Source organism: Ascidia mentula, chromosome 5 (assembly GCF_947561715.1).
Source record: "Ascidia mentula chromosome 5, kaAscMent1.1, whole genome shotgun sequence".
NCBI classification, from domain to species: domain Eukaryota; kingdom Metazoa; phylum Chordata; class Ascidiacea; order Phlebobranchia; family Ascidiidae; genus Ascidia; species Ascidia mentula.
In genome coordinates this window covers 6,231,381-6,257,284 of record NC_138570.1, presented here as the reverse complement: position 1 = coordinate 6,257,284, position 25,904 = coordinate 6,231,381, and the positions used below count along the sequence as shown (strand labels likewise).

At 37.4% G+C, this 25,904-nt stretch overlaps 8 protein-coding genes across 11 annotated transcripts; 3 read left to right on the top strand and 5 right to left on the bottom strand.

Annotated features, from left to right (window-relative positions):
* Nucleotides 1–432: 432 nt before the first annotated feature.
* LOC145902403 (cilia- and flagella-associated protein 206-like) lies at nt 433–3,997 on the bottom strand. The gene is made up of 14 exons (XM_082990351.1): nt 3,748–3,997; nt 3,491–3,663; nt 3,319–3,425; nt 3,105–3,263; nt 2,963–3,047; nt 2,775–2,904; nt 2,594–2,713; nt 2,402–2,505; nt 2,205–2,299; nt 1,984–2,133; nt 1,721–1,914; nt 1,460–1,600; nt 1,122–1,265; nt 433–619 (listed from the first exon to the last, which is right to left on the bottom strand). Exons 1-14 carry the CDS (start codon nt 3,937–3,939, stop codon nt 536–538), a joined length of 1,878 nt encoding a protein of 625 aa, XP_082846477.1. The 5' UTR covers nt 3,940–3,997; the 3' UTR covers nt 433–535.
* A 3,716-nt stretch (nt 3,998–7,713) lies between these two features.
* On the bottom strand, nt 7,714–8,912 carry LOC145902678 (CKLF-like MARVEL transmembrane domain-containing protein 4). Of its 2 annotated transcripts, XM_082990749.1 has the most exons (3): nt 8,805–8,912; nt 8,351–8,537; nt 7,714–8,290 (listed from the first exon to the last, which is right to left on the bottom strand). In XM_082990749.1, the coding sequence occupies exons 2-3, from the start codon at nt 8,520–8,522 to the stop codon at nt 7,845–7,847; spliced, it is 618 nt and encodes a 205-aa protein (XP_082846875.1). In that variant the 5' UTR covers nt 8,523–8,537; nt 8,805–8,912; the 3' UTR covers nt 7,714–7,844. The 2 variants fall into 2 exon arrangements, with proteins under 2 accessions (XP_082846875.1, XP_082846876.1); XM_082990750.1 differs by lacking the exon at nt 8,805–8,912 and having other exon boundaries at nt 8,351–8,793.
* Nucleotides 8,913–9,792: 880 nt separating this feature from the next.
* On the top strand, nt 9,793–12,226 carry LOC145901789 (zinc finger MYND domain-containing protein 12-like). Its single transcript, XM_082989583.1, has 10 exons — nt 9,793–10,018; nt 10,355–10,450; nt 10,507–10,620; nt 10,783–10,902; nt 10,984–11,060; nt 11,130–11,299; nt 11,364–11,486; nt 11,561–11,681; nt 11,823–11,968; nt 12,086–12,226. Exons 1-10 carry the CDS (start codon nt 9,918–9,920, stop codon nt 12,200–12,202), a joined length of 1,185 nt encoding a protein of 394 aa, XP_082845709.1. The 5' UTR covers nt 9,793–9,917; the 3' UTR covers nt 12,203–12,226.
* Nucleotides 12,227–12,249: 23 nt separating this feature from the next.
* Nucleotides 12,250–13,501, bottom strand: LOC145901790 (prostamide/prostaglandin F synthase-like). The gene is made up of 5 exons (XM_082989584.1): nt 13,361–13,501; nt 13,075–13,279; nt 12,817–13,008; nt 12,638–12,759; nt 12,250–12,580 (listed from the first exon to the last, which is right to left on the bottom strand). Exons 1-5 carry the CDS (start codon nt 13,418–13,420, stop codon nt 12,554–12,556), a joined length of 606 nt encoding a protein of 201 aa, XP_082845710.1. The 5' UTR covers nt 13,421–13,501; the 3' UTR covers nt 12,250–12,553.
* A 69-nt stretch (nt 13,502–13,570) lies between these two features.
* On the top strand, nt 13,571–14,331 carry LOC145903396 (kxDL motif-containing protein 1-like). Its single transcript, XM_082991480.1, has 4 exons — nt 13,571–13,754; nt 13,817–13,917; nt 13,974–14,140; nt 14,200–14,331. The coding sequence occupies exons 2-4, from the start codon at nt 13,828–13,830 to the stop codon at nt 14,276–14,278; spliced, it is 336 nt and encodes a 111-aa protein (XP_082847606.1). The 5' UTR covers nt 13,571–13,754; nt 13,817–13,827; the 3' UTR covers nt 14,279–14,331.
* On the top strand, nt 14,310–15,166 carry LOC145903393 (uncharacterized). Its single transcript, XM_082991476.1, has 3 exons — nt 14,310–14,693; nt 14,749–14,955; nt 15,012–15,166. Exons 1-3 carry the CDS (start codon nt 14,505–14,507, stop codon nt 15,159–15,161), a joined length of 546 nt encoding a protein of 181 aa, XP_082847602.1. The 5' UTR covers nt 14,310–14,504; the 3' UTR covers nt 15,162–15,166.
* Nucleotides 15,167–15,725: 559 nt separating this feature from the next.
* On the bottom strand, nt 15,726–21,274 carry LOC145903391 (LIM and senescent cell antigen-like-containing domain protein 1). Of its 3 annotated transcripts, XM_082991475.1 has the most exons (10): nt 21,090–21,274; nt 20,928–20,988; nt 17,456–17,618; nt 17,326–17,392; nt 16,938–17,130; nt 16,780–16,857; nt 16,576–16,716; nt 16,272–16,423; nt 16,133–16,208; nt 15,726–15,867 (listed from the first exon to the last, which is right to left on the bottom strand). In XM_082991475.1, the coding sequence occupies exons 3-10, from the start codon at nt 17,609–17,611 to the stop codon at nt 15,753–15,755; spliced, it is 978 nt and encodes a 325-aa protein (XP_082847601.1). In that variant the 5' UTR covers nt 17,612–17,618; nt 20,928–20,988; nt 21,090–21,274; the 3' UTR covers nt 15,726–15,752. The 3 variants fall into 3 exon arrangements, with proteins under 3 accessions (XP_082847601.1, XP_082847599.1, XP_082847600.1); XM_082991473.1 differs by lacking the exons at nt 20,928–20,988; nt 21,090–21,274 and adding an exon at nt 19,414–19,747; XM_082991474.1 differs by lacking the exons at nt 20,928–20,988; nt 21,090–21,274 and adding an exon at nt 17,925–18,494.
* A 385-nt stretch (nt 21,275–21,659) lies between these two features.
* LOC145903390 (alpha-galactosidase MYORG-like) lies at nt 21,660–25,894 on the bottom strand. Its single transcript, XM_082991472.1, has 4 exons — nt 25,591–25,894; nt 24,046–24,563; nt 23,717–23,897; nt 21,660–23,348 (listed from the first exon to the last, which is right to left on the bottom strand). The coding sequence occupies exons 1-4, from the start codon at nt 25,888–25,890 to the stop codon at nt 22,314–22,316; spliced, it is 2,034 nt and encodes a 677-aa protein (XP_082847598.1). The 5' UTR covers nt 25,891–25,894; the 3' UTR covers nt 21,660–22,313.
* Between the last annotated feature and the right edge of the window lie 10 nt (nt 25,895–25,904).

The following is a 25,904-nucleotide window of genomic DNA, read 5'->3' as shown; positions in this document are numbered from 1 at the left end:
ACAAGTTTCGCTATGTGAAACATTAAAACAAATGCGGTGCATCGTAGGCATTGAATGCATAATAGCCAATGAATACATAATTATCCCGTGATGCCCATAGACTCAATGCCTACGCCATGTCAACGATGCCCAGGCGCAATGCCAACAATGGATTTTTAGAGGCACCCGGAAGTCGATAAAGGGTAAGCTTACGTAAGTTTCAGTTGGAAGTGTATAGCATTGTGACGTAAGTTCGAGTACCAGACCTGTTTAAAAAATATCTGCTGTTTTAGTGGATCGCACCACTTGCTGAACGATATTCTGGTGTGCATATTTGTAAGTTACTTTTAAATGAATAAATTTAAGTGTGCGTCATTAAATCGTTTGATTAAAACAGACCAATATTGTGCCTCGAGTTATTAAGCTTCTTCCTGACAAAACAACACAACAAGCTGTTTTATAAAAAAAATAATATTCAAACGCTCATCTGATTTAAAATATCACCAATCAATGTTTTTACAGTTAAAGGTTTTTGAAGAACATTTTGTAGAATGCTTTACATTTCTTCAACATCGCGAGTTAAATCCATTTTCACCATCGTTCTGATACCGCGGATTCCTCGAAGCCCGGCGAGGAAAACCTGGAAAAAAGGAGTATGGTTTCGCAAAAAAATCTGATAAAATTGTATGCAGTGTCACGGAATATGATTAGCCGGATATTTAGTTGTCTTCCGTGCAACGAATGAATAGCGTGCCCGCCGTATGGGTTGAAATGGGTTCGTGGCACAACATAACATACGAGAAATGTGACGTCAGATACAATTTTAACGATAAAGGCGAAACGGCAAACAACTGTATGAATTGCTTAATACTGCTCTTCTGGCAAACTTTATTGTATTTACGTTTCTCGACGTTTCGGCTATTATGCAACAGCCTTCATCAGGAGGAAGTATCTAAGTCTACCACAGTGGACGATTTGAGGCACATAATCAGTAACAATTTAACTGTATGAATATTGTGATAATTAAGCGGTAGCAGTCTATGTCGTATAAAAATTCGTCTAGTAAAGATACGTCTTGGTAAAGACATGATCGAATCGTCAAATCTTTATGACAACCATTGCAAAAGAATACAATACTTTACCTGCGGTTTTGGTACGTTGCTTTGCCCAGTAGTTTTGGTTTGCGACCATTGGTCTTTTGGTAGGTACACTTGCGTAGCATTTTGTCGACGTAAATTACTGAGGTTCGTTTGGGAAGACTTGGTAATTTTTGTCCGGAGGTTGGCCTATTGTAACATTAGGATTAACATCGAAACGATACAATAGCGTCATTTAAAGCGCAATAAGTGCTCGCTTTTACTTTTTGGATAGGGTATACAGCGACAAATAATCAGTTTGCAATAGAATTGATAAAATGTTTTGGTGGTTGCTAGGGCAAACAAATTTAGTAACGTAGCTGAAAAAAAAATGAAAGACTTACAAGTTTTAAGGCTTTGCGACGCAATTCCCACTCGTTCCATTCGTAGTTTTTGACAATGTTATGTTCCAAAATATGCGTGTCAGTCTGAGTCCCGCTATCCGATTTTGTCACCGGTTTTTCGATGAGTTTTCCACCTTCCCCCTTTATCAGTAAAAAGTGACAAATATCTTGGTTGCCTTAAATTTGCATTCACATTTCAAACCAAAGCAATTATATTTCAACCTGAAATTTTACTATTATTATTTTCAAAATTTCGCTGACCTGTGAATATGGTGAAATAGCAGCAAACTGTTGGTGCAGTTCTAATAACTGGATAAGTTCTGGGGATTTTTTGGCAGCTTCACCAACAAGTGATATATACTTGTCAGGGTTTTTTGCAAATTCATAAGCTGCTCCTTTCGAACTGAATACATACAATTTGTCCTGGTATTGCATAATTCCAATGTCTGGGTTTCCTAAAGAAGGTGTTTGTCAACATCAACGTTTTTATTTAAACACTGTAAAGTTATATGTATGCTGCTGACCTGGTAAAAGCAGTCTATCATACTTGACAATTGCATATCCACAGCATCCTCTATACTGTAGTAACAACCTATCATAATTTTTAGTTGTCTCAGGAAACAACCATTGAACAGAAGGGTTGTCGTGAAAGTCAGCTGGGTTCACTCTATTGCCTATATTTAAATACAGTCCATACTGTTTTCTTATGTACTAAAATGATTTTCTAATTAAAAAGATATTATACCCATTGTTTCTAATATCCTCTGTTCATCTGATTTGATGGCCATGTTTTCCAAATGAGGTGCAATTAATTCCTCTGGAAAGAGATCCCGCTGAGTTCTTAATGTTAAAATGTTAAAAATGTTAAAAAATTTCTGCATAAATTTTCAAAAAGATAATTTTATGTACACTTTTTCCCACAATGTTTAACACACAGGCTACCTGGTAAAGGGTTCAATACTGGCCAAAATGTTGCTTAGCACACTAAGAAGAACCATTTCATCTTGAAAACAAGTCCACAGGTGAGAAATGCTGATGAATTGTGGCTAAAATATGCAGGAAAATTACATACCAGAAGGGCAATATGAAAATGCCATATTCTCAACATATGGGAATACCAAACTGATAACTTACATAAACTTGAGCTGTAGGAACAGCAGTCTTGGACTGAACTGTTTGCTGCAGTTGTTCCATTCTTGCACTCAATTGATTTACCAGCATTTCAACTTGTTGTGCGCATCCAATTATGTCATTCTTTAATCAACCAGTGCAACATTCAGAAAACTTAATAAACTTACAAATGAAAGGTACATACTAATAAAATTCGTAGAAAAGCTTCATGTTGGCGAACATTTATCAGAGAGTCCTTTAGAAGTTGTATGGGTATTTCACTTGGTGACGGTGCTGGTTCCTGTTGTTGAAAGGATTCCACCAGAGTAGTAAATCTACACAAAACAAGCAACTTGTTCAAATTGTTTTGAAAATATTTATGCAGATACCTACCTAAATGCAGCTTGTTGACTGTTTTGAATTTCAATGTCCACATTTTGTGTCGTTGCAGGAATTGCTTCATTTAGAATACCAGGCACTGGTAAACACACACCTTTATGCAATTATCTGTCCAGGTGTATGTCAGACTACTCACAGTCATCAATCCCTTCACCACCTTTGCCACATTCCTTGTTGAACAGTCTAATTCCTGACACAATTAACGTTAGCTCCTGGAGTTGCCTTTCCTTGTCCCGCTTTGTAAGGGACATGAATGTTCCAAGTTCGGTCTGAGGAAACACACTCTGAAGTGCAGCTGTGGAAAGATATAATTTTCAAAAATACACCTTTTTGAAACTGAAATGTATTACCAGTAGCTTCACGAACAACAGCAATATCAGTTGGTGAACCCAGCCCCGATCTTAACAAAACATAGGAAACAATTTTGCGGTACAAGCTTTCCAGTTCTTCTCTTGTTCTTTGAAAAGATACAAAGCAAAATTGAAATATCCCACATATACACAAGTTCCATGGTTAGAATACCTTGCCCTACTGTCAGTTATTTCTCTTGTTACAGGGGTTAATCTGGCTTCCAATACTCTTCGGTGCTCGTCAAGAAATTCTCTTCGGCTGGTATAGTTCATGTCGAAATAAACTTGCATTTTAATGGTATCCAAACTAGGTGACCGTACATCGACCAATCTTTCCACACAATACTGAAAGTGAGGCAACAAACTGAAAGTTACACATTATTTATTGTAAATTAAGATACTTAAAACTTTTCCCAACCGCCTAAATACCTTTATCAGTTTTTGCACGTCATCTTTGGTGAGCGTCCTATCAACATTGAACTCATTCCTTGGATCAAGCACAACTGCTTTTACCATGAATGCCACCAACGTTTCGGACAGACTATGTCCTTTGCTTGCACATTCTTGTACAATTTCTCTGATGATGTTTTTTATAACGCTTTCAGCTTGAGCCCGGGACATTTTGCACACTTTCTTAGCTTATGTGACGTTAATACCAGATTTGTGCTATTTGTTTCCGAAATCTACAGATGCACGATAAATTTAACAAATAATACTCACAGACAAACATTTTAAGCACAAGCAAGAATAAAACTTAGTTGTGGCATTGCCATAGCAATATTACGAATATGTCAATCAGTGTGAAAATATTTCGATAATTTAATTCGACAGAGGAGCAATACTTCTTTGTCGTCTTTGCGATTTAAATTTATTTAGATAATACTGTGGAATATGGAATAATAAAACTTCCCTATGTGCACATATGGTCAAAACTAACAATCATTTCTTGCCCATTTTTGGTTAGTGTCCCACAGGTCTCAATTGAATGCGCCACAATGAGGTTTCGTTCTAGGAAAAATATCTGTATCGGCTTATGATACCCGCACAAACAAATCCTTATGCAGCCAATATGATTGTTTGGTTCCTCCTTGTGCATATACATGAGAGAAGAAAAGCGATATTATTTGCCCAAACAAAAATGTCATTTATCATGTCAAGGAAAATTTGCCTAAAGTTGAGTTTTGTTTGTTGTAAACTTAACACACAAATAAAACATTTTTAACCTGCAGGAATTTCGCGAGGATAATAAAGAAACAATAAGGGTGAGGTCGTATTAAGATTGATACGACGTCGTCGTGTCATCCAAACTTCAATTAATCGATTATTTTTTAGAAAATCAGCAGCGTCCCAAACAAGCCAAGTCTGATGTAGTTAAAAAGAGACCGTAAATCCGTGGGAATCGTAAACAAACTGATGTCAGCATAAAAGCCCACAGCGAGTCGCAACGTTAGAGTTGTTTGTCATGATACAAACATCTTCCTATCTGAGATGCTGTCCTGTTATTATTTTGGCCGTTTCTCTGAAGCAAAATGTAGCGCAACAAGTGACGACGTTATATAGCACTATAAAGATGTAGAGTGATTTGATGCTAGGTTGCTTTCCCACCCAAATTCTCTTTGATTTGATTCATTACTGGAACGTGGACTAGCTGAAACTACGTGGCGCTCACCAAAAATAATTAGTAAAAACAAATTCGTCAATCCATGTTTTTAAAGTCACGCAAATGTCAGTCTCAGGTATTGTCACACAAAACATTTGGTGCTGAGATTAAAATTCAGTACCTAATACACAAAGAAATGGAAAATAGATTAACCAAAGGGAAAACGATGTGTGAAAGTCGTAAAAAAAATCACTACAAATAAACGGGTGACATCACCTGAGCTGCACCTTTCCATTCGTCATTCATGCACCTCGGTGAAAAGGAAGTCTGTCATCTTCAGTGGATGGTGATGGACAATCTGTAGAACTTGTCGACTTCCTGATGACGTTTTGTTACATTTTTAAGGGGTCCCTTTGTTTGTGTAAACTATCTTCCGAACAGCGCCTGTCTGTTCATTCGATTCTACGAAACGCGTTGTGCAGTACCAACTCTACCCCATGTCTGGGACCGCTTAGCGAAAATATGGAGCATTTGAACATAATTGAATTGACGAATAATGCCTTTTAGATTTGATAGATATACCGACGTGGATAGTACAGCAGGTAACAATAACATGGCTGGAAACACTTGTTCCGAAACGTGCGGTAATTTCAGGAATGAAACCAATCTGGTCCTGCATGCGTTCGATTAACCATGCCAGGGCGTCGATTTTTTATTGCGTGTCGAACATCTTGACAAAAATTGTCGTGTGTGTCGAATAGTGAAAATGTCGTATCTGGTAACTAACGCATGAGAACGACCATATTTCGATTACATGATTCTTGTACTTAAGTTTAGAATACACGTTGAAATAACGACCAAACAAAACCAAACAAAACAAAACCTTGCATGTTGTAGAGGCTGCTATGTTTCTTTTCGATTGAACGAAAAATAGTACTTGTTTTGGAACAATGCCACGTGTTCGGTAACAATGCTCCATGTTTTGGAATGGTTAGTTGAACGCGCTTATTCGCTTAGCGTTAAAGCAAGTGCTGGCTGGTTTTTGCATGGATTCGTCCAAAAAATTATTGCGGTTGCGTTTATTTAGCCATCTAAACAGACAAATTTATCTTGGTTGGGATCCCAAACGATGATATGCCATTAAGTTTTCAACACTACATAACCGTTCAGTTAAATGCTGTTGTTTGATAGAGACTCGAAATGCAAATTTCTTCCCAAAAAATTGTTTGCGGCTGGTAGCAACGTCTTCAAGCCACTATAGCATCTACGTCAAAAAATTAAACAACTACATTTTAACAAGAAAATCGTTGGCGTCCAATGTCCGAAAAAATTAAACTATTATGGTCGATATAAATGGTGCAAGATTGGCGTGACCGATATGTTAGGCTTAATTAAGTTACTATAGTAATTCAATTTCTGGACATTTGTAGATAACAATAGCGTTTGGCTGTTCGTAGTACTGCATTCCGGTAACTTAACATTTATTCACGCCGTCCGTGTCGAACAGTGGCGTCGCGTGTCGAACACTTAGAATGGCGAAAAAGGCATAAATCGACACCCTGAACCATGTATTGCACATGCACATCTAACAGCCAATTTGGGAGAAGCAATATTTGGCAAACTAAACACGTCACTGAAAAAACATGGACCCGAATTAATCAAGCGTATTGAAATCAATTATCTATTCACTGATAAATACTGCATGAATATTCAGCCAGTTACGTATTTCTATGCCAGATCAATTTTGTATCTTGGACGTTCACAAAATCCTTTGCCAATTAACGTACAGATATAGGTAGGTCTATTCGTTTTGAACGAGTGAAATTACTTGTTCCGTAAAGCCCCAAACATTCTCAACGATGGCAAATAGCGCAATTACAAGAAATGTTGCCTTTTCGTAATGCCTTCCTCTATCGACATTTTATTAAAAACTTTAATAAAAAAAGATTCCAAACCAATTGGTATGAAAACTGTTTGCAAAGATCGCCAAACTAAATATTCAACAAAATTTGACCTGATTGAGTAGATCAAAATTACAGCCTATATTATAAAATTAAATATGAGTGTGCATATTCGCAGTTCTTTTTCTGGTGCAAAGTATTACGCAACACCATAGGTTTTTTGACAAAAAATAGGTATGCGATACCTTTCTTGGATGCACAAACATAACAATACACAAATCGATTAGAAGATTACCTCGTAAACATTTAAATAAATTGGTATTGAACATAGCTTTACTGAATGGTTGGCAATACCTTAAAACCGTCTGATCACAATTTACATTACATTTTAATGAGCAAAAGTTCACTTGAAATTTTACGACAGAACAAGAAATGTATGACACTAGAGAGGGTTACAAAACCTAAGTAGTACAAAAACAAGAAATAACAATAGCACAATATATAGAAACCTTGGTGGGAATTTTAAGTTTCGATAGCGAATGAATAAATGGTCTAGAATATTGCTTAACATTTCACAACCAGATATACAGCACAATGCTTTGAACAGCTTTCAAGTTACAGTAAAGCAATTCTCTCTTGTGAATTTCTATAGTATGTGCAGAAAATTAATTGTTTTTTGATGACAATTCTATTAGTTCAAAATAGAATTATCATAACATGCCTGGTTTTTAATTATGAAAAATCTTGCACAACATTTTTCTTCATAATTTAAATTCTATATCAACCATTAATGTCTTCCAAATTTTAGTGACTGTTCAGAAAAATTATGTTCTCATAGTGAAATGCATGAACAGTGTTAGTTTCTTTTGAAGGTTTATGGTTAGACAAGTCGAGTAACAAATATTCAACTTGTTCATTAGGATACATTTCTGCATGATTAAAATATATAAGATACATAGTTTTTTACAGTACATCAACCAACATAGCACCATCAAAAATACAAATAAAAAGCAGTTCATATGACATTAAGCAAGGTCTTGTGTTTCAGTGTGCTCTTCCACCCCATGAATGTGTGACACAGGTGACTGTCTTTTTTTTCTTTCAATTATATATACCTGGTATGCCCGCCACAAACTCATACCATATAATATCACGCATAAAAATCCAAAAGCAGTTGCTGCTTTTCCAGAATCTGTAACAGCTTTGGCAGCCATAAAACAACTTCCAATAATATACAAGATGACATATATGGCGTTATTAATTAGGTCAGTCAATGGCCAGTTGATGATTTCAATTTTCTGGTGAAAGTTAAATGCGTAAATAACAAAAATTACTGTTGTAAAAATCATTGCTGAAATGCAAACAAATTGCAAAAATTGAACAGCTGAACAAGAACTACTGCATATCCCAACAGTACCAAGGCAAATAGCAACAATGATGTCCAAAACAATCTCTATCATCTTCAGCACTCCTAAAAATTGATACAAAATGCTTCATTGTGCTCCATTAACTTACTACTATAAATAGTTACCTGCTAATGATTTGATGTATTGCATATTCAAAATGAAACCAGCAACAAATGGTCTGCGATCCGGAACCCTTTCTGTAGTTGGTTGATATGGGGATGTACTTGATATCATCGACGCATCAATAGCACCGAAGTCTTCATCATGATGTTCAGAACGGTTTGGATCCATTTTCATTTAAATATTTCGTCACTATAAAAGTATCATGTTTTTAATTGCAAAGATCATGATAAGTTTAATGTTAGTGCTACACAGAAATTTATCAACAATCCGTCCAGCAAAAATAAATCAATTCGTTAATATGCGACAAGTTAGTCGGTAAGTTCGCGCATTCCACGTTCGCCGATAAAAAACATTCGTGCTACTGCTCATTACTTTTAAATCTGTGAAAAAGTACGCCTTGGTTTAGAAACAAGTAAAAACTTGACCAATAGGTCACACCCAACAACAATACATTACCAACGGTTGTAGGCCGCAGTATATCCAAGAATATATTTTCTCTGTGAAAGTATCTTTCCCTCAAAAACAGTACAGGAACTTTTCTCCAAACAAACCTTACCAGACACACCTGAACGGTTATCTACATTTCCGCATGAGGCGCCAATTAATTTTCAGTCCCAAAATTGAAGACCATACATTTGAGACCGCGGATGTAATCTGTGGGATCATAAACTACGTTGAAACGTGTAGTCGTGTACAACCATGGCTGCAACATAGTGTTGTGACTTGTCATAACGCAAATTCCTTTATTATTTTGTTCAAATATGGGTTTCCGAAGTTGCTTTCTAGTATCGTACCAACTGTACATTCGCACACAATTGTCCGGTTTGTTTCTTCTTTGCATCGTGTGCTACTTCCACGTGCGGTGGCGCGTATTTGCAACAAACATCTCTTTGTTTCTGTTAATATCGCTCTTCTAGCAGTTGAAGAATTCATAAAAATGTTGCACCCCTTACCAATGGTGTCCAACACGTGGCACGCGTATTTGAAAATTGCACTCGAGCTCTTGCGAAGATTCATATGTCAAAATTTAAATTAGTTCAACATAATTCACCAAACACTGGCACGAAAATAAGTTACAAGATAAAAATTGGCACATCAGCGTGTTTGAGTTGGACAACCTAACCCTATAACGTACATAGAGATTCTTTCAAATTAAACAGATAAAATCTGGTTAAGACTCTTTCGACTGAACATGGGGGTCTCAGACTCGAAATACAGGCTGATAGACTCTGTCACAAACCCTGTTGTATTCATAGTAGTGTAACATATGGAAGTCTGTGCAACTTTTGTGCCGTCTAATTTTTAAATTAATAGTATGAAATTCGTTTCAATTTTCTTTAATAATCACTTTTGCATAAAACTGTCATTAGAAATCATTTTTTTGAATTTAGTCAATATTTCTATGTTGCCATCGAGATGGCTTTGGAACTCTTGAGCACCGTTAGTGGTGCTATTAACACTCTTTTTGTAAAAAGAAGATACATTTTTAAAAATATGCGTGGATAGTTGGTTTCGAAGGCATGTCTACGTAAACGCCATTCAGTCCAAGTACCTGTTTCCCATCTTACTATGTCAAGAAGTGGACAGGAAAAGTCCTGGGATCAAGCCCAGGATGATCTGGAAAAGAGCAGACAAAAAATCCAAACAGCTTTGAAAACGGCTAAAGAAAGGTACCTTCCACAATGCACACCCAAAACTGTTTACCAATTTGACAAATACTTGTTTCCATGTTGAAAATGTTTTCATAATATGCAATATTTTCATACTTAGACTGCCATTTTTTCATACAAATCGTAAAACGAATTCTGTGGTTTACACTTTCTAATACCTATTGTTTTCAATGTTTTATAAAGTAACCAAATATGCTATTTTTGTGTTTGCTTGCATTATAAATTTAAAAATCGTTTGTTGTTTATATTAAGGTACAGTACGTTGAAGTTGTGCCTTGTTTAACAATATTATAGTTTCAACATAGTATTCATAGTTTCGACATGATTGTTTCTAAGGTCAAAAAAGAATGTAAACCTTGAGGATGACATTGACACAAAGTTCAATCAGCTCCAGAATCTTGGAATTAAGTTGCTGGATATTCTCAAAGAAACGTAACTTTGGATTGTGTTATAGACAAGTTTTCAAAATATTATAAACTCTTTTACAGTGGTTTGGATCAACATCCAGATTGGATAAAATTAACTGAGGACATGTGTCAGCTTCTTGTACCATTGGAAGGTTCAATGCCATTTATGAGCTCTTCAGAAGAACGTGAAATAAGGTAACTTTTTTAAAGAAAAAAGCTTTTCACCAAAAACTACTTTACATTTTTTCAAAAAGTTATGCAATGACTAGTATGTTTTATGCATGTAACTAATAATGAAATCTTTACTGCTTAAAGGTACACTAGCGTACTTAAGTATTAATATTCTTAACACAACAGAAAAAAAGATTTGCTACATCGTCAAAAGAGTATGATGGAGTTAACTCGCATCATTGGACAAAAATTGCTTTTTGATGGCAAACACAACCAAGCTGTTCCAGCAGCAGTACAATCATTAAGGTAATTTATGTTATGTTGTACAGTAATTGTAAACCTCTTTATGTAACACTCCACTACTTCATGTCATTTATTTTGATAAAGGTTTAGTATAGATGTACATGGACTAAACTCAGTGAATTTAGTGCCATCCTATCTGATTCTTGGAGAAGCAAGCATAGGTATTGTAAACACTCTGTTGAATCTTGCTCAAAAATTTGAAATACTTATGACAACAATGCTGTATATAGGCCTTGGTAAACTATCTCAAGCTGATGAGTACCTTGCTCAAGCTGAATGGACTGTATTAAAAGCACCAGATGCCACCGATGCCATTAAATCCAAATTGTATCGCAACATTGCACTGTTGTATGCAGCAAAGGGAGATTATGAAAATGCACTACGGATGCTTGCTGAAGATGTAGATTTTGAAATCATAGTTGTGGATATATTTTTCTGTTTATTGCATTAATTTTTTTTTGCAGATTTACCATGCAAGCAATCAGTGGGGCACTAAAGATATCCATACTACTGGTGGATATTTTCACATGGCAAACGTGTTTTTCAGACAAAATAAAATGGATGTTGCAGATTCCCTCTATAACCAAGTTTGTTATTAAACTTTGCTGTAAATATAGATGTTTTTGTTTCACTAATATGTGTACTGCCATTTTGCAAACAGGTAACAGACACATGGTTTGAATATTTAAGTGAAGCTGTCAGAAAAAAGACTGTTGTCCACTCACCAATGGGTGTCCTTGGACCAAGTCAGACAGAAGAAGTAGAAGAAACGAGATTTTTTGGTATAAATGCTTTATCATTGTTAGTGTATCTTCTTTATATATACTTACAAACAGCAATCATTAACTTGTGGGTTGTTCTGTGCAATAAGTGTCGGTAACACATCCTATGTTGCGATAAAAGTATTTCTTTTCAATTTTTAGATGAAGCCCAGGAATCAGAAGCAATTCAAATGCTGAATGCGGTTTATGATATTTGCGAACAATCCTCAAAACAAAACTTTGTCGCCATTTCCAAAATTTGTCAAACACTGAGCATGCTTTATTTTGTCCTGGACGATGTACCACGGGTACGAGATATGTTTATTAATATGAAAACCTTAAGACAGATTTGTTTGACATAAATAATAGCAGGATAATTTGAAGAAACAAAAGTGTATGTTATCATTTCTGAACTATTATTGTAGGCCCAGGAATTCGGCAGAAGATCAATGGCTGCAAATGAAAGGTTGCCACCCAACACAGAAGTACCAGCTGTGCCAAACTTTTTAACAAGTACTCCAAACAAACGACTAGCAACCTAACAAGATAAATAGTCTGACTGAAATATATTTTAAACTTTCAATCCAACTTCAAAGGAACAATTGTATTTGCCATTAACACTGTTTTCAAAAAAGTTGATATTTTATACGGCTAAAAAAAACATGAAATGGCAAAAGAAATAAATTCCTGAGAATGTGCAGTGAATAATTAATAGTTTCTGTGCATTTTTTGCCATGTATATTTTTTGTCAATGTCTTTTTTATAATATATATATACATCATTCCCCAAATAAATGTGTACCCACTGTGCCACAATCTGAACGTCATTTGGAACAAAACTAATGAAAATAATACGATGAACAAAACAACAAAGAAGTTTCATTGCCATCTTGGTTACATTGAACAGGCACCACTATCACACTGAAACAAGAAATACATTGTGAAAAAGGAAAAGTATGTTATGTAATTTAACTCTACCTCTGCCGGTTTTTCTGAATCACCTACTACAGGTGCATCAATGCCAAGTGTTTTAAGTACTTCTATATTTTCCACATGGTCACTTCCCTTTTTTTGCTTGAAATTAAGCAACACTTCCCCACCTTCACATAAAAATAACCAATTGCACAGTTGCACTAAAAAACAGGATAGCAGTGTACCTTTCCTGATGATGAGAAGACCACCCATTTGGTACCAGTCTCCTTTTATGTTTCCTCCCAAAGATTCTTCCTTTGCTTTCTGATTGATATCTCTTGTGTCCTTGTCAGTTAATGCCTTCATTGCACCCATAAATGAATACTGAGAATATTCTAAATCTTTGTAGCAATTCTTTTCCTCGTCCAAAAGCAAATCTGCCATCAATCATTTTTGAAAATGACATGTAGCTTAAAATTATTCTATAAACTAAATCAAGCTACCTCCAGAAAAAATCTTAAGGTCGAGAAATTCTTCAGTCCCTTGCCGTTGAGGAGAAACACCAACTAGTTTGACATTGTGCTGGTCGAATACAGGTTGTAGCTTGCTGAGGTTTTTTGCAAGCCACCTACACACCGGGCAACCATATCTCCTCAAGAAGTACAAAACAACATCGCTATTGGCCCAGTAGGTTTTCAGCTGAACAGCCTATTAAGGTTACACTTAAATTGTTACGAATACATTTGAATACGTTGAGCAACAATATGTTTACGACTCGATCATAGTTACCTGATCGCCCGGCATTCGTTTCAGCTGGTACTCGCCAATTTTTTGCAGTACTTTCGCCATTCTTTGTATCAACTACTGACGGAAAACTCCAGATTTCATTGCGTTTCCAACTTTGCAATGTTACATAACAATGGTCACGGCGTCACGCGCAAGTGGCATGCTTACTCAAGCGAAAATTACACTTGTCATGTTTTTATGACGTAACAATTATGTATACATGTAAATATTACTATCGGGGAATCTTATTTAAGATGGGTTTTAAATAATTATACGGCAAATGAGATTAGAACACACCTATTGCTTGTACCAGGTGTATTGGAAATATAGCGCATAAATTTGCAACCAGGTAACTGGATCAAGTTTGCAACAAGCTGTCTGGTTTTGATCAAAACAGGTCAGATAATAAACTTTAAATATGTCATACAAAACTCTAATTTTGTACAATACTTTGCATAGACTCAAATCAAATGTCTCAAAACAATCAGGAGCGCATAAAGGAGTTTTGCAGCCAACTGGGTAATGTGACAAATAAGGATGATTTATCAGCCGTCATAAGAGTAAGCATTATTGAAAGGTTATTCTGCATGTATGCATTTAATTTTCTGATTTGTAGGAACAAAAATCTATGCTCGAAAGTCTGGAAAAAAGTAATCAAATGCTACTCAATTGTAATCGCATAGCTGAAAAACAGCAGGAGATATTGCTGGGAAGTATTCAGCACCATACACTAGTTTTAGTAAATATGAAAAAAGATCTAAATTCAGTGTTTACCCGAATAAGGTACATTTGTTCTCAGTAAACGTGACAAAAGCTAAATAATTTTTTTTTTTATTCCTAAGAAACCTAAAAGCCAAACTGCACTCCAGAACAACAGACTCATGGTTGGTTGTTGGGGAGGAAACTTCAGAAACAACATGATCAAATAGTTTTCAAGCATTTCACACAACTACCATTTGAGATGATTGTAACAGAAATATTTCAAAGAACTGCTTGGGGCGCTGCCAAACTATTGATTTTGTGCAATAGAACATGATAATATATTTGTTCATGAATTTCATTGAACTACGTTTGCAGTATATTTTTTGTGGACTTTTTTATTTGTATTATTAGCAGCAAAGTGTAGGTATGTACTGTGTATTCAAATATGAATCAAAATCATGACTGTGGCCACTGCCACCAAGGGATTGGTGGAGTTTTTCAAACGCTGGATGAAATGGACTTTGAAAAAGGACCTTGGAGTGCTGCTTCAACCGGTGACTTTCCGTCTCTGTTGAAATATCTCGAAAAAGGTGGACCCCCGAGCGTTAGAGACTCATCTGGTTACACTGCATTGGTAAAGAAGTTTTGTAACTAGACATGGAATATTTTCTACTTTGTTTATTTGCTAGCATTACTCAGCTATGCGAGGTTATGAGAACATAACAAAAGCTTTGTTGGAAAATGGTGCCATTGTAAATGCTCAAACCAAGGCTGGCCAGGCCACCCCTCTGCACAGAGCTGCCTCCAAAGGATGTATAGAAGTTGTAAAACTACTGTTGAAACATAATGCAGACCCTGGCGTTCAAGATGTTGATGGCAAAACACCCTTACACAAGGTAAGAAATTCTTTTTGGATCATTCAAGCAAAATCATAAACTCCTATATATTTCAGGCAGTAGAAGCAAATGAGCCACAGGTTTGCCAACTGCTTGTTGACGTAAAACCATCTTGTAGGGACATTGCTGATAATCAGTCAAAGCTTCCAAAAGATTATGTAAGCAATTCCTTGGAACACATGGATCTTTACAAAATATTGAGATAAGCCAGTCATTTCAAGTGATAATGGTTTATTACAATAACATGCATTACATGATGGTACGGAAATATATTGGGCACAACTGAAACTTTATTTTGAACCATTGTCAACTGGATTGGAAGTACATGTTTTTTACACTAAAGCTTACTGTGAAAAGTGTGGTTCTTTCACATTAGAGGGCAACACTGAATTTGAGCATAAAATGCAGCAATGCTTTAATGCAAGATTTAGAGGCAGACAGCAACAAAAAGTACACATAAACAAATAATATCACAATTTTAATGCTTGAATTGGACCATTATACAAACACTCAAAGAACAATGGACCCATAAACCATTTGACCAAGTTACAAGTTTATTGCAAGGTACAAATACACTATTCGGGTTAGTAGCGGGTAATAGGGCATCAAATCACATGCGCACAACAACAACATTATAGTCCAACTATGTCTGTTGATCGAGTAGGATCATCTACATTGGCTCCTTAATCTGCAGAAATACCCAACATCATTCTGTGTAAATATATTACGCTTTCTGTTCCACACCAAGGTGAAGGTAGTAACTTTATGGTTAGTGGATGTGACTAGGTGTGCTAATATCATTGTCGCCTCTCTGACTCTGCCGCCTTCTTTAACCTCTTCTTCAGTTCCAGTGGAAATTTCTCATAACACTTTCTGCACACTGGCTTCATGTCATATTCAACAAACTTGTTCCTGAAGCAGAATATAAAACATATATAATTCTAGCAACAATGCAATCTTGGAGGCGATTCTATCAAAACAATTTATTGATTCATGGCTATGACTCAAATTCTGGATTAGTTATTTGTGCATTGATTGATTTGGTCTATAGTTTACAATTCAAACATTTACTTTTGGCTAATAGTTTTTCTACCAATAACAAAGAGAAATCAGTACCAATATTATTGGCCCTGATAAAGGTTAATCATCATAACAACTTGCAGTACCATTAACTTACTTGAGTGTCAGCTTTGTGTTGCAGCAAGTACATTGAAAATGTCGAACACACCAGGACTTGTTTAGGGCAGACACAACTAAAACAAATGCAAGGTTTTAAAAATATACTTTCAAAGAGGCAAAGTTATTTTTCCACTTACCATCTCCATCTATAACTTCATTGCAGTGGTAACACACGTCACCAAACAGTTGGTTGTAATGCATTTCACAATATGCATGTCCATTTCTTTCATAATGCTTTTGGCCAAGAAATGGCTTTTCACATTGAGCACAAACAAAATGCTCGACATGCCTGAAAAGAATGCATCAAACTTAATGCAAAAAAGTCTTTTACATTTACAATTTATTTAAAAAAAGGATGGATAATATACATATAACATAATACAGAGTTATTGGCATGCATTTGCCCAAACTTGAACTGAAACATGAGGAATGTAAAATTACCAGTGCTTTCCCATGGCACTAACAACCCTCTCCTCAATTGGGCGCCTACAGGCTCCACAGATGGGTATCCCTTGTTTGTCATGACAAGGAAGACAAAACAGCTCTCCTCGCAGTTCTCTAGCCTCAGAAGTCAACTCCTTCCTACAAGGTTCATCAAATTATCAGTAGAAAATCAAAATCAACTTTTTAACACCCTAAGCTTACCCGCAGTTGTCACAATTAAAGTGAAATGGATGATACGGGTCCCCTTTGAATCGAAGTGGCTCTTCTTCTATAATTGTACTGCAAACAAAATTGTATTCACATTATCAAGCAACATTTCAATAATTGATAAGTTTGGGAGAATTAATTTTTGTACTTACTGGCATTTATTGCAGACATATTTGCCAAGGCCAAGTGCCTTTTCTCGATTGTGACAGGGTCTACAAAGACTTCTCCCAGCATTTTTAACAAAACCAACATCAGCTAGAGGAGTATTGCAAATTTGACAAGTGAAGCAATCCGGGTGCCAGTTGTTGTTCATGGCTTTGATCACACGGCCAACAATAAACTCCTCTGTAACAAGAATAAACTGTTAAAAGCATTTAAACAGATCTTTAACCAAATCATCCTTTTAGTTATGAAAATTTTGCAAAGCCAAAACAAACTATTTTGTGTATGGAATTTTCAAAAATGAAATTGTTTTATTGGGAAGTGCAGTCCCAAGTTTACATTCTAATGATGTTTTATAATGCTAGTGTTGACTCTTACCACATTTTCCACAACAGGGAGCGAAAAGCATATGAAAGTCATGTTCACAATACTTGACTCCCTCGAACTGCAACAACAAGTCACATAATACAGGACTTATATTTACTGCATAATGACATCTTTAACTTACTTCATAAAACAGGCCCTCTGGAAATTTCTGAAAGCATTGGGCACATACAAAACAATCCTCATGATACATTTCACCATTGGAGTTGACCATTTGCTCTACTGGGCTGAAGCCACCGCGACATCGTACACAAACCGCTTGTGCCAACTGACTTGTCATGCTGACACTAAAACAAGTCATAGTTAGTTCACATATTAGTATATATTTATTGGACCACAGTACAACGATGGCTTTGACATAACTGTTCAAAGCAACACATTTTGCAGCACCCATCAATATCACCACTGATTATGCAAGGAAGTTAGGTAACTTTACTGCCATATAAATCTGTTTTATAAATACTTAAATAAATCTGTTTTATAAATAGAATTTTTCAAATTTATTTGATCTTAACCGAGATCTGCAAGCAAGGCAATGGAAGACATAGGTATTCTGCAACAATGCAAGTACAATTTTGTTACTAATATTGTACCTGTCACCGTTAAGAATGGCATCTTTACCATGTTCCTTTCTCCTTCTAAAGAGATTGGAATCGGCTAATTCAAAACTGCGCATGTGGGCGTTGTTAGCCATATCCCTAAAGCTCCAGTACAAACCCTACCAAGCGATAAGCAAAGAAGCTCTGCGGACAGCTCTACGCGTGTTAATGGACTTGCAGCTAAAGGTCAGGTCCTAAATACCCGCATACCGCCTCAAGCTTTTCAATCTGTGCGTCGCGATCGCTATCTCCAAACAAAAGCCGACAAAATCAATCAAAATCGTCCTCTATTGAAGATTTGCTGACATATCTCTAAAATTTTAACACTCTTTACGGAAATATCCTGCATCGGCAAATACGTTCAAAGTTAGTCAAGCGCTGCAGCGGTGATTTGTCGTTATTCACGTGTTTCCGCATATTTTGTTTGTATCGAAACGACCACAGCGGAAATGTAATCATATACATCTCTTTCTACTGCCCGAAGCCGCTGCGCCAACTTTCGGAACTGTTTGTCGTTGGACGACGATGCGTCGACTTACTCGCAAGGCAAACAAAAATAGTTGGTTCCGGTAGGGCGCACCTTTTCAGGCTCGCCCGTTCCTCCGTGAGCGCGAAAAAATCTTTAAAACCAACTGATGCGTGTTAACCCAAGAAAGTTATACATGTCGTTGTTAACCGTTTTAACTACACACGAATAGCCGGGATGTGGGAAAAAAGTTCCATAGTATACTCTTGAGTATACTATGACAGTACACTGTAGCAAAGAATTACTCAAACAAAACCGCACTAGTACCAGACTGGCGAAAAACGGCGACTGTTACGAACAAAGGCATTCCAGGGTTGAAGCGAGAGCCGCTCGAAACCACTTTGGAAAGAATACAGACGCAGATTTTATTTGCTCGGAGGAGCTCTCGAACCACCGCAGATATTTGAGTTCGGCCTGTGACTCGTGTCGATTAAACTTTACACAGTGGCGGACGAGGTTGTGCAGATACACGTCAATGGCCTACGTTTTGTGGTATTCATTTACAAGAACAGTTTCTTGGCAGTGTGTAGCTAAACGTTCATTGGGCATGCGGAACGATAAAGCTAAATGTATTTTGTGGAAAAAAAATTTGTTTAGCAAGAAATACTTGTGCTCAGTATGAAGGCCGGGATTTGCTACGAAAGATGTTCAAGAAGTTTACATCGTGCCGTTTCAAAAGGTAACTTGTGTGCCAATAGTATTATGTTTTCATGTGCTATAAAGTTCATCAGCTAAATTGCGACACCGCCATGGCAAACGACATTTCACGCCTGGGTACTTCGGCTGTCACGCATGCCACTTTAAACTGACCAAATTAAGGTATGTTAGGCACGCCCTCAATTATTGATGTAGTCGTCAACAAAATAAACGATTTTCACGTTGAGATAAAAGTCAGACAGAAATCTTTACAGCAGATTTGGTAGTTACAACTAGTACAACAACCAGCCAAATCAATACCTCGGAATCAAAGGCTTAAATGAGTCGACGTGACGTAATCCTCCGACGTCTTGATTTTGCTCAGATGCAGACCTCTTTCTTTCTTTGGCCTGTGCTTGCTCATACTCGTACCTTTCCGACGATACAGCAGACCCCGGTTCTTTAGCCTTACAAATTGGCAGAACCACACCGTCTCCATTGGAACCATTGACTAACGCTTCTTGCATGTTTTACCAGTACATATAATAATCAGATTTTACAACTAGCCCACTTTCTCGAAAAAAATACAAAAACTGAATTTAACACATATAACTGGAAACCGCACACAAGACGCTCGTCAACGTCGGTTAACTAAAATCAAAACCGTTCTTTGCCAAACTGCACATTAACGCAAGGCGATTTCCGCGATGTCACAAAACGCTATCACGATCCTTCGCTATTCGTCCTGACGTAATTAGCAAAAAGTGTAACTCTCAAGTTAACATCGTCATACTAGTCGGACGTTCGATTGAGCTGCGGCGCAAGGCTAGAATGGCATAACCATGCGTATTCCCATTCCTTGTATGGTGAGAACACACGCCTTGCCGGCTACATCTACACTTTCCCTTAGGCTAGTCAAACTATTGCGACGACTCAAGTACCAATGGAAGATAGGCCGTCACGCTTGTCTTAATTCTGGCACGAACAACTGTCGTAGTGCATATCAACACACAGTCGTGACTGCAAGTGGCATTGCTGATGCACTCTTAACACTCTTCTTTATAAACAACTTTCGACTTCACAATATCCAGGTTTTACTCTTTTCGACTTCACAGATCAAGTCATCTTAGCAGACACCACGAAAGCACGCTCATAAACGTCGTTTTTCAGTCTTTCGCTTGTGGTACAAAAGGCATTCTCTCGGTCGGCGCTCACGGCTGCCATCACCAAATAAGGAAAACAACACTCGGCCTTCACGTTCGCGAAAAAACAAATCTTCCTTTTGTGAAACGAGACGAAAAAGCGCCTAAAAACCGACCCAGTGAATTCCTATGCGTTGTTTTGGGACGAATGAAGACGAGAAAAGCGGCTCACCAGCAACAAAAGCTCAGTTGCAGGCCAGTGGTGAAATTTGCCAGACGATTGATTTAGCTACAGCACCAATAGGTATTAACATTTAGGAAATGCACATACGCTGTGCTTTTGGACCTTCAATGCTAAAGACAGGTATTCACAATTTTAACCTGGGGCTAGTGTAGTTAGACGTGATTTCATTAGCATAACAGTCAACAAGTTTTGCTTTAAAAATAAACTCAATATTTGAAATAGTGCATTTGCATGCTATGTCATTTCACGATTGCACAATTTATACCTATTAGCAATATTATCATGTAATATGGTGACAATAATTACAATGACTGCCAAATCAATACTAAAAACACAAACTTTTTTATGAACATTCAGTAATCATAACTGGAATTGTTTAAAGTTGTAACTTCTTACATTTTGTATTTTCAGTTTTAAAAACCTCCAGATATGTAGAAGTTTGTACTTACCCTTTTAATGTAGATCTTCTTGGTTTTGTCTTGGGATTTTAGTCTCTTCTAAACCACCTTACTGCAAAAAGCACTTTAATATTAATACATCAGTACCTTTGTCACAAATGTTACATAAAATTTATGAATATTTCATGCATACAAAAGGGTATTTTATGTAACCTGTATTGCTGTGCATCACATAAGCTGATTGTCTGATAACACAATGAATGTCCACTCAATACTTCAGATGCTTGTCATTTAATATTTTGTCATATTTACTATTTCAAGTTATATATACAACAGTTTACAACCTATATTACTATTCACATTTGGTACGATGTTCCTTAAAACATGTATTTTTAGGTCAACCAGTACCCACAGATTTGGCTCAACATACACACTGAACAGCACAACCCATTTCACTGAAACGTGTGATGCTCTTCCTGACCCTTCATTCTATTCATAGATGATGTGAAGGTTGGCTGAAAACAGGAAATGAGTGACTTTACACTGGCAGGTGGTGGATTTTCCTCTCCTTTACAACTGACTAATGCTGAAGTCAAGTAAAAGTCGTTTAGGGTGTTTTGGTGACTTATTAAACTTAATAAACAAGTATAATGAGCAAGTTTGTTGCAACAAATAAATATTTTTATCAGCATGAGTGAGTCCATTAGCCAGGGAATTTTGAACAATTGTTTTTTTTTCACTTTTTGAAGGAAAGAACTTGCTGTTTAAAATTGTAATTAACTGATAATTTTGATTTTCAATAGACGAGGTTCAACAAGGTAACGCAATACAACTATTTAATAAAAAGGTAGGCTATGCGAAAAAAAACAACAGAATAAAGTTCAGAAAAACTTTATGTTTGTTCTGTATATTTGGATACAATTGCGACATGCAAGGAAACTCAAAAAGCTTTCTAAACTTGCGTGTAGTACATACAGGTAGTAGGTACTAGAAGGTACAATGCATACGTCGCGGTCTAATTTCAGGAAGGAAACCGGTATTTTGGTTGTATCGAAGCGGCGTTGAAATTATAGTTACACAAAACAAAAAAATTTTATCGGCAAAATTTCCTTAAACAGCGATCAGTCATTTTTCAAAATTGCAATACAAGCAAGTTTGCATTAAAACTAAAATTATGACCACCCGACACAACCCGAAATTATTTTATTTTCTAACACTTGCGCCTACTTGTGGCATATTTGTTTCATGCATGGTTTCACACAAAAGTTATTCGATTCGGCTTAAAAATGTTACAAACACTGTCAAATTCCAGTTGATTGACACCCTAATTTGAAGGAAAATATTACGTGCATAATTTGTTTTGAAATATTAAGGGAGAATTTACAAACCCCGGTCAAACTAATACTAAGTTTCCTTTTTTGACGTTTAGTTAAACATTTACTGCAGTTTTTCCCACCACGATATTTGATCTAAAGCAATACGATAAGAACGGATCCACGTTCCTCCAACCACCGTGCAACTTGTATCACCAATCGAGCATTCTCCGCGCATTTTGTCCAACCATATATTGTTCGTCGTGCCGGGTAAGTAAATATCACGATAAGTTGCACCTTTCTCAAGAATCGGTGCCACCAAATACCTGTCTCCGACCATGAACTCGTTGTCAAGTTCAAAAGCAAATTGGTCGTCACGCGTTGCGTGGAACCACACCGGGGCTACGGGGAGCGATAACTTGCCATCCACGTACCGCTTGGCTGCAGCCAAAACCTCCTCATAGATAACTGTTCGGTGTAAATCAACGTAACGCCGCGCTATTTCAGTTACTTCGCTGTCGTATTGCCAAGGAGAGATAGAGAATTGCATGCACGGCAAAAATGCAGAGAGCTCTATCCATCGTATGAACAATTCGCGCTCGGGCATGTTAAAATCGCCACCGTAAGCGTTGCCTCCAATCATATCCGGCAAAACAAAAGGATAACCGATGATTCCAAAGGTCAGCGCGGTTGGTATTACCGTCCGAAAACCCCGTATCGATCCCCACGAAGAACCTTTGTCCATCAGACGCATGAAAAACTGACCACTTTGTGTTTGCCAAGAAGATCTCATCTCCATCATTGCACCTCCAACTTGGAATGCCGTTTCAGTGTAAAGCCTCGTGTACTCCCCTGGATTGGTGAACCTCGTTGCTGTGTAGTTAAGTCCAGCCTTTGGAAGGTAACTAGTTTCTCCGGCGTCGAACTTAAAAGAATCCACTTGGTAGCGGCTTTTGGTGTTTTCTAAAACAGACTTGTACCACGATGACGCCTCCGGATTTGTAAAGTCTACAGTAGAACCTCTTCCGTTCCACCACCTTATTACGGCCGACGACCCATCTTCTAACTCCGGAACGAAGTATTTGTTTGCTCGGGCGTGTAAGTAGTTTGTAGAATCAAGATTAATGAATGGCGTAACCCAAATAGTTACCCGGAATCCCTATAAAAATAACAAATGTATTCTGTTTATGTCATACTATGCACATTTAAAACCCTAGTCCATAATTTCCCAAACTGTTGGCCCGGAAAAGGGCTCAGGGGTGTCACAAAAATTTCACTAATTAAAAATAATTTAGAAAAAGTTTTTGCAAGTGTGGTGCAAAATCGTAAATACGTATAGGGCATAATATGCAAGCATTTGTATGCTGTTTACACCACTAAATATTATTGTAATCGGGTTCGGTCCTAAACATTAAAACAAGTGTGCAGTGATCCTATAAGTTAAAAACCACTCCCCTAATACACCCACGTCAAAAGTTGTGTTTAAATGTTAATAAAATATCACTTGTAGGCTTAAATGTGTTATACCAATTTATGAAGCCTTTCCACCATACTTTCGGCGCTGGGAAACTTCGCTCTGTCGAAAGTAAAATCCCCGTATGACGTTTCATACCCATCGTCAATTTCAAGCTGACTGTTTGTGAAATTACGAAACAAAATATCTTCAGCAAACTGTTCCACAACCGACTGATTGATGTCACTTTTAAACCTGCAAAACAAATACCTACGATAGAAAATTTTACTGCTAAACCACGCAGGACAAATCTCCGTAGTTTCAAAACGAAAAACATGCACATGCGAGAAATATATTTTTTACAAAAGTAAATCAAAGTTGCAATATTAGGGCAATAGTTTACCTTGCCCAAGTAGACCATATAGGGTCTTGCATCATTTTTAAATCCGGCAACCCAGTCGGACGTGGAATGTAGCCATGATCACTGTCGGTCATGCTCTGATGAACACTTTTGCTACTTTCGTCTGCACATATAGTATACGATAACCTAACGCTCGTATCATTCGCTACTCTCAAAAACCCTGGCCCCACGATTCGGGTATCGTTATATGAAGCAGACAGGCACAGCTTTTCGTTTGAATACACAGAAACGTGCAAGGGCACGTCAGGGTCAACAAAAAGAGCTGCACCGAGTGAAGAAAGGTAGTAGCGCTCCAAAACGTTTCCGTAACGCTTTGGGAGGTCGCTGGAAAGGTACGGCGCCCGTTGCGTTAGTTGAATGGAGTTGAGCGGCCAAGTTTGGGTAATCATTTCTGCCCCTCCGTACCAATGAACGGTGTCTGAATTTTCGGTCTTCATTGCTATGCAGTCTTCAACAAATGCACCCGCAGTTGCTACCCGACAACTTGAAACTTTCCAGCACTGCGGAAGAAGCGTACATGGTATATGTCGGTTATGTTTTATTTTGGTGTGGTATGGCGTTACATGCATGGTATGGTTATTTGACATCATACATCGCTTATACAAGAAAACTCACAGAAATATTTGCACAGAAAAATGGTGAAAATAATACTAACGTTGCTTTCGGTTTTATTATCTTTCCGAGAAGGGTTGTATCAATTCATTCCAGGCATCAATGGAAATCGATATATTATTTTAACAGTCGCTTTATGTATGCTAAAGCGGCTTTTTGTAAACCAGAAGAAGATTTCCCGGTATTCGCTTTTAGCGTGCGGCTCTCTTAGCCATGTAGATTTAATGTCCAAACAAAACTTACTTAGCCCCCGGGGTAACAGCAGCACAAGGTAGTAGTGTTTGTCGATCGCTACATATACCAGTGCGACGTGAGTAAATTTTGTCAGCATATTAGCATTGCATTGTTTCTGGGCTAATGCATTAGCGCTCCCTACCAAAGTAAATTAGTCGGGGACGAGGAATTGACCCCAAAGTTTACCTAGTTGGCAGTGGCGCACACGTCTCTGGTGGGCGTTGGATATATTGAGGGTTAGCAGCCTGCGTGCATAGCGCTTTACTGGTATAGAAATGAGCCTTTGGGCTCAAAGTTTTTCGTTAAAAACAATGTCTTGTTGTTGCGAGTTATTCAGCAGTTTGTTTGTTATGCATGTGTATACAGCATTATACAGATCTATATATCGCTCAGCGCTTATATTTTCACGCATAAGTTTCAATTTCGTTTCATTAGAAATAAGCAAACAGCCATGTCGAAGTTTCACTGTAACAAAATCAGTTTGACAGGTTCTTTAGATTAACGTAACGAAGTTATGTATAACCATCTGTTGAACGCATTGCACCATCAACGCAGGACTCTCTCATTTAAATGGGTACGGCGCACATGTAACTGCCGGGTGTGTTTGTAACGGGCGCCCAATTTAGCTGATGAAGGTAATAATGTAACGTAGGCGTTTAGGTAATTGGGAATTTAACTTACTTCCGTGTCACTGTTGGGAAAACGATTTTGTCGTTCAAGACTGAATGACACTTCATCGCATTCAGAAGCAGTTGTACTGAGTTTTCCGCTTCTTTCAGCGAGCGCCGCCGATACTAGTTGCAGTTTCTCTCTTCCCGTTTTCCTGTCAAGCCAAACCACCTTCCCGCCTTCTTTCACTTCATACCTATAATTACTGCCCGCTTCCGTGGAACCAGACGGAAGAAAAACAGCACACAGCACGCTAATTAATGCCGCTAAGGCCAAACTGGAGATAATAATCACCACCTCTAGTTTTCCCATCACCTTAATGCTTA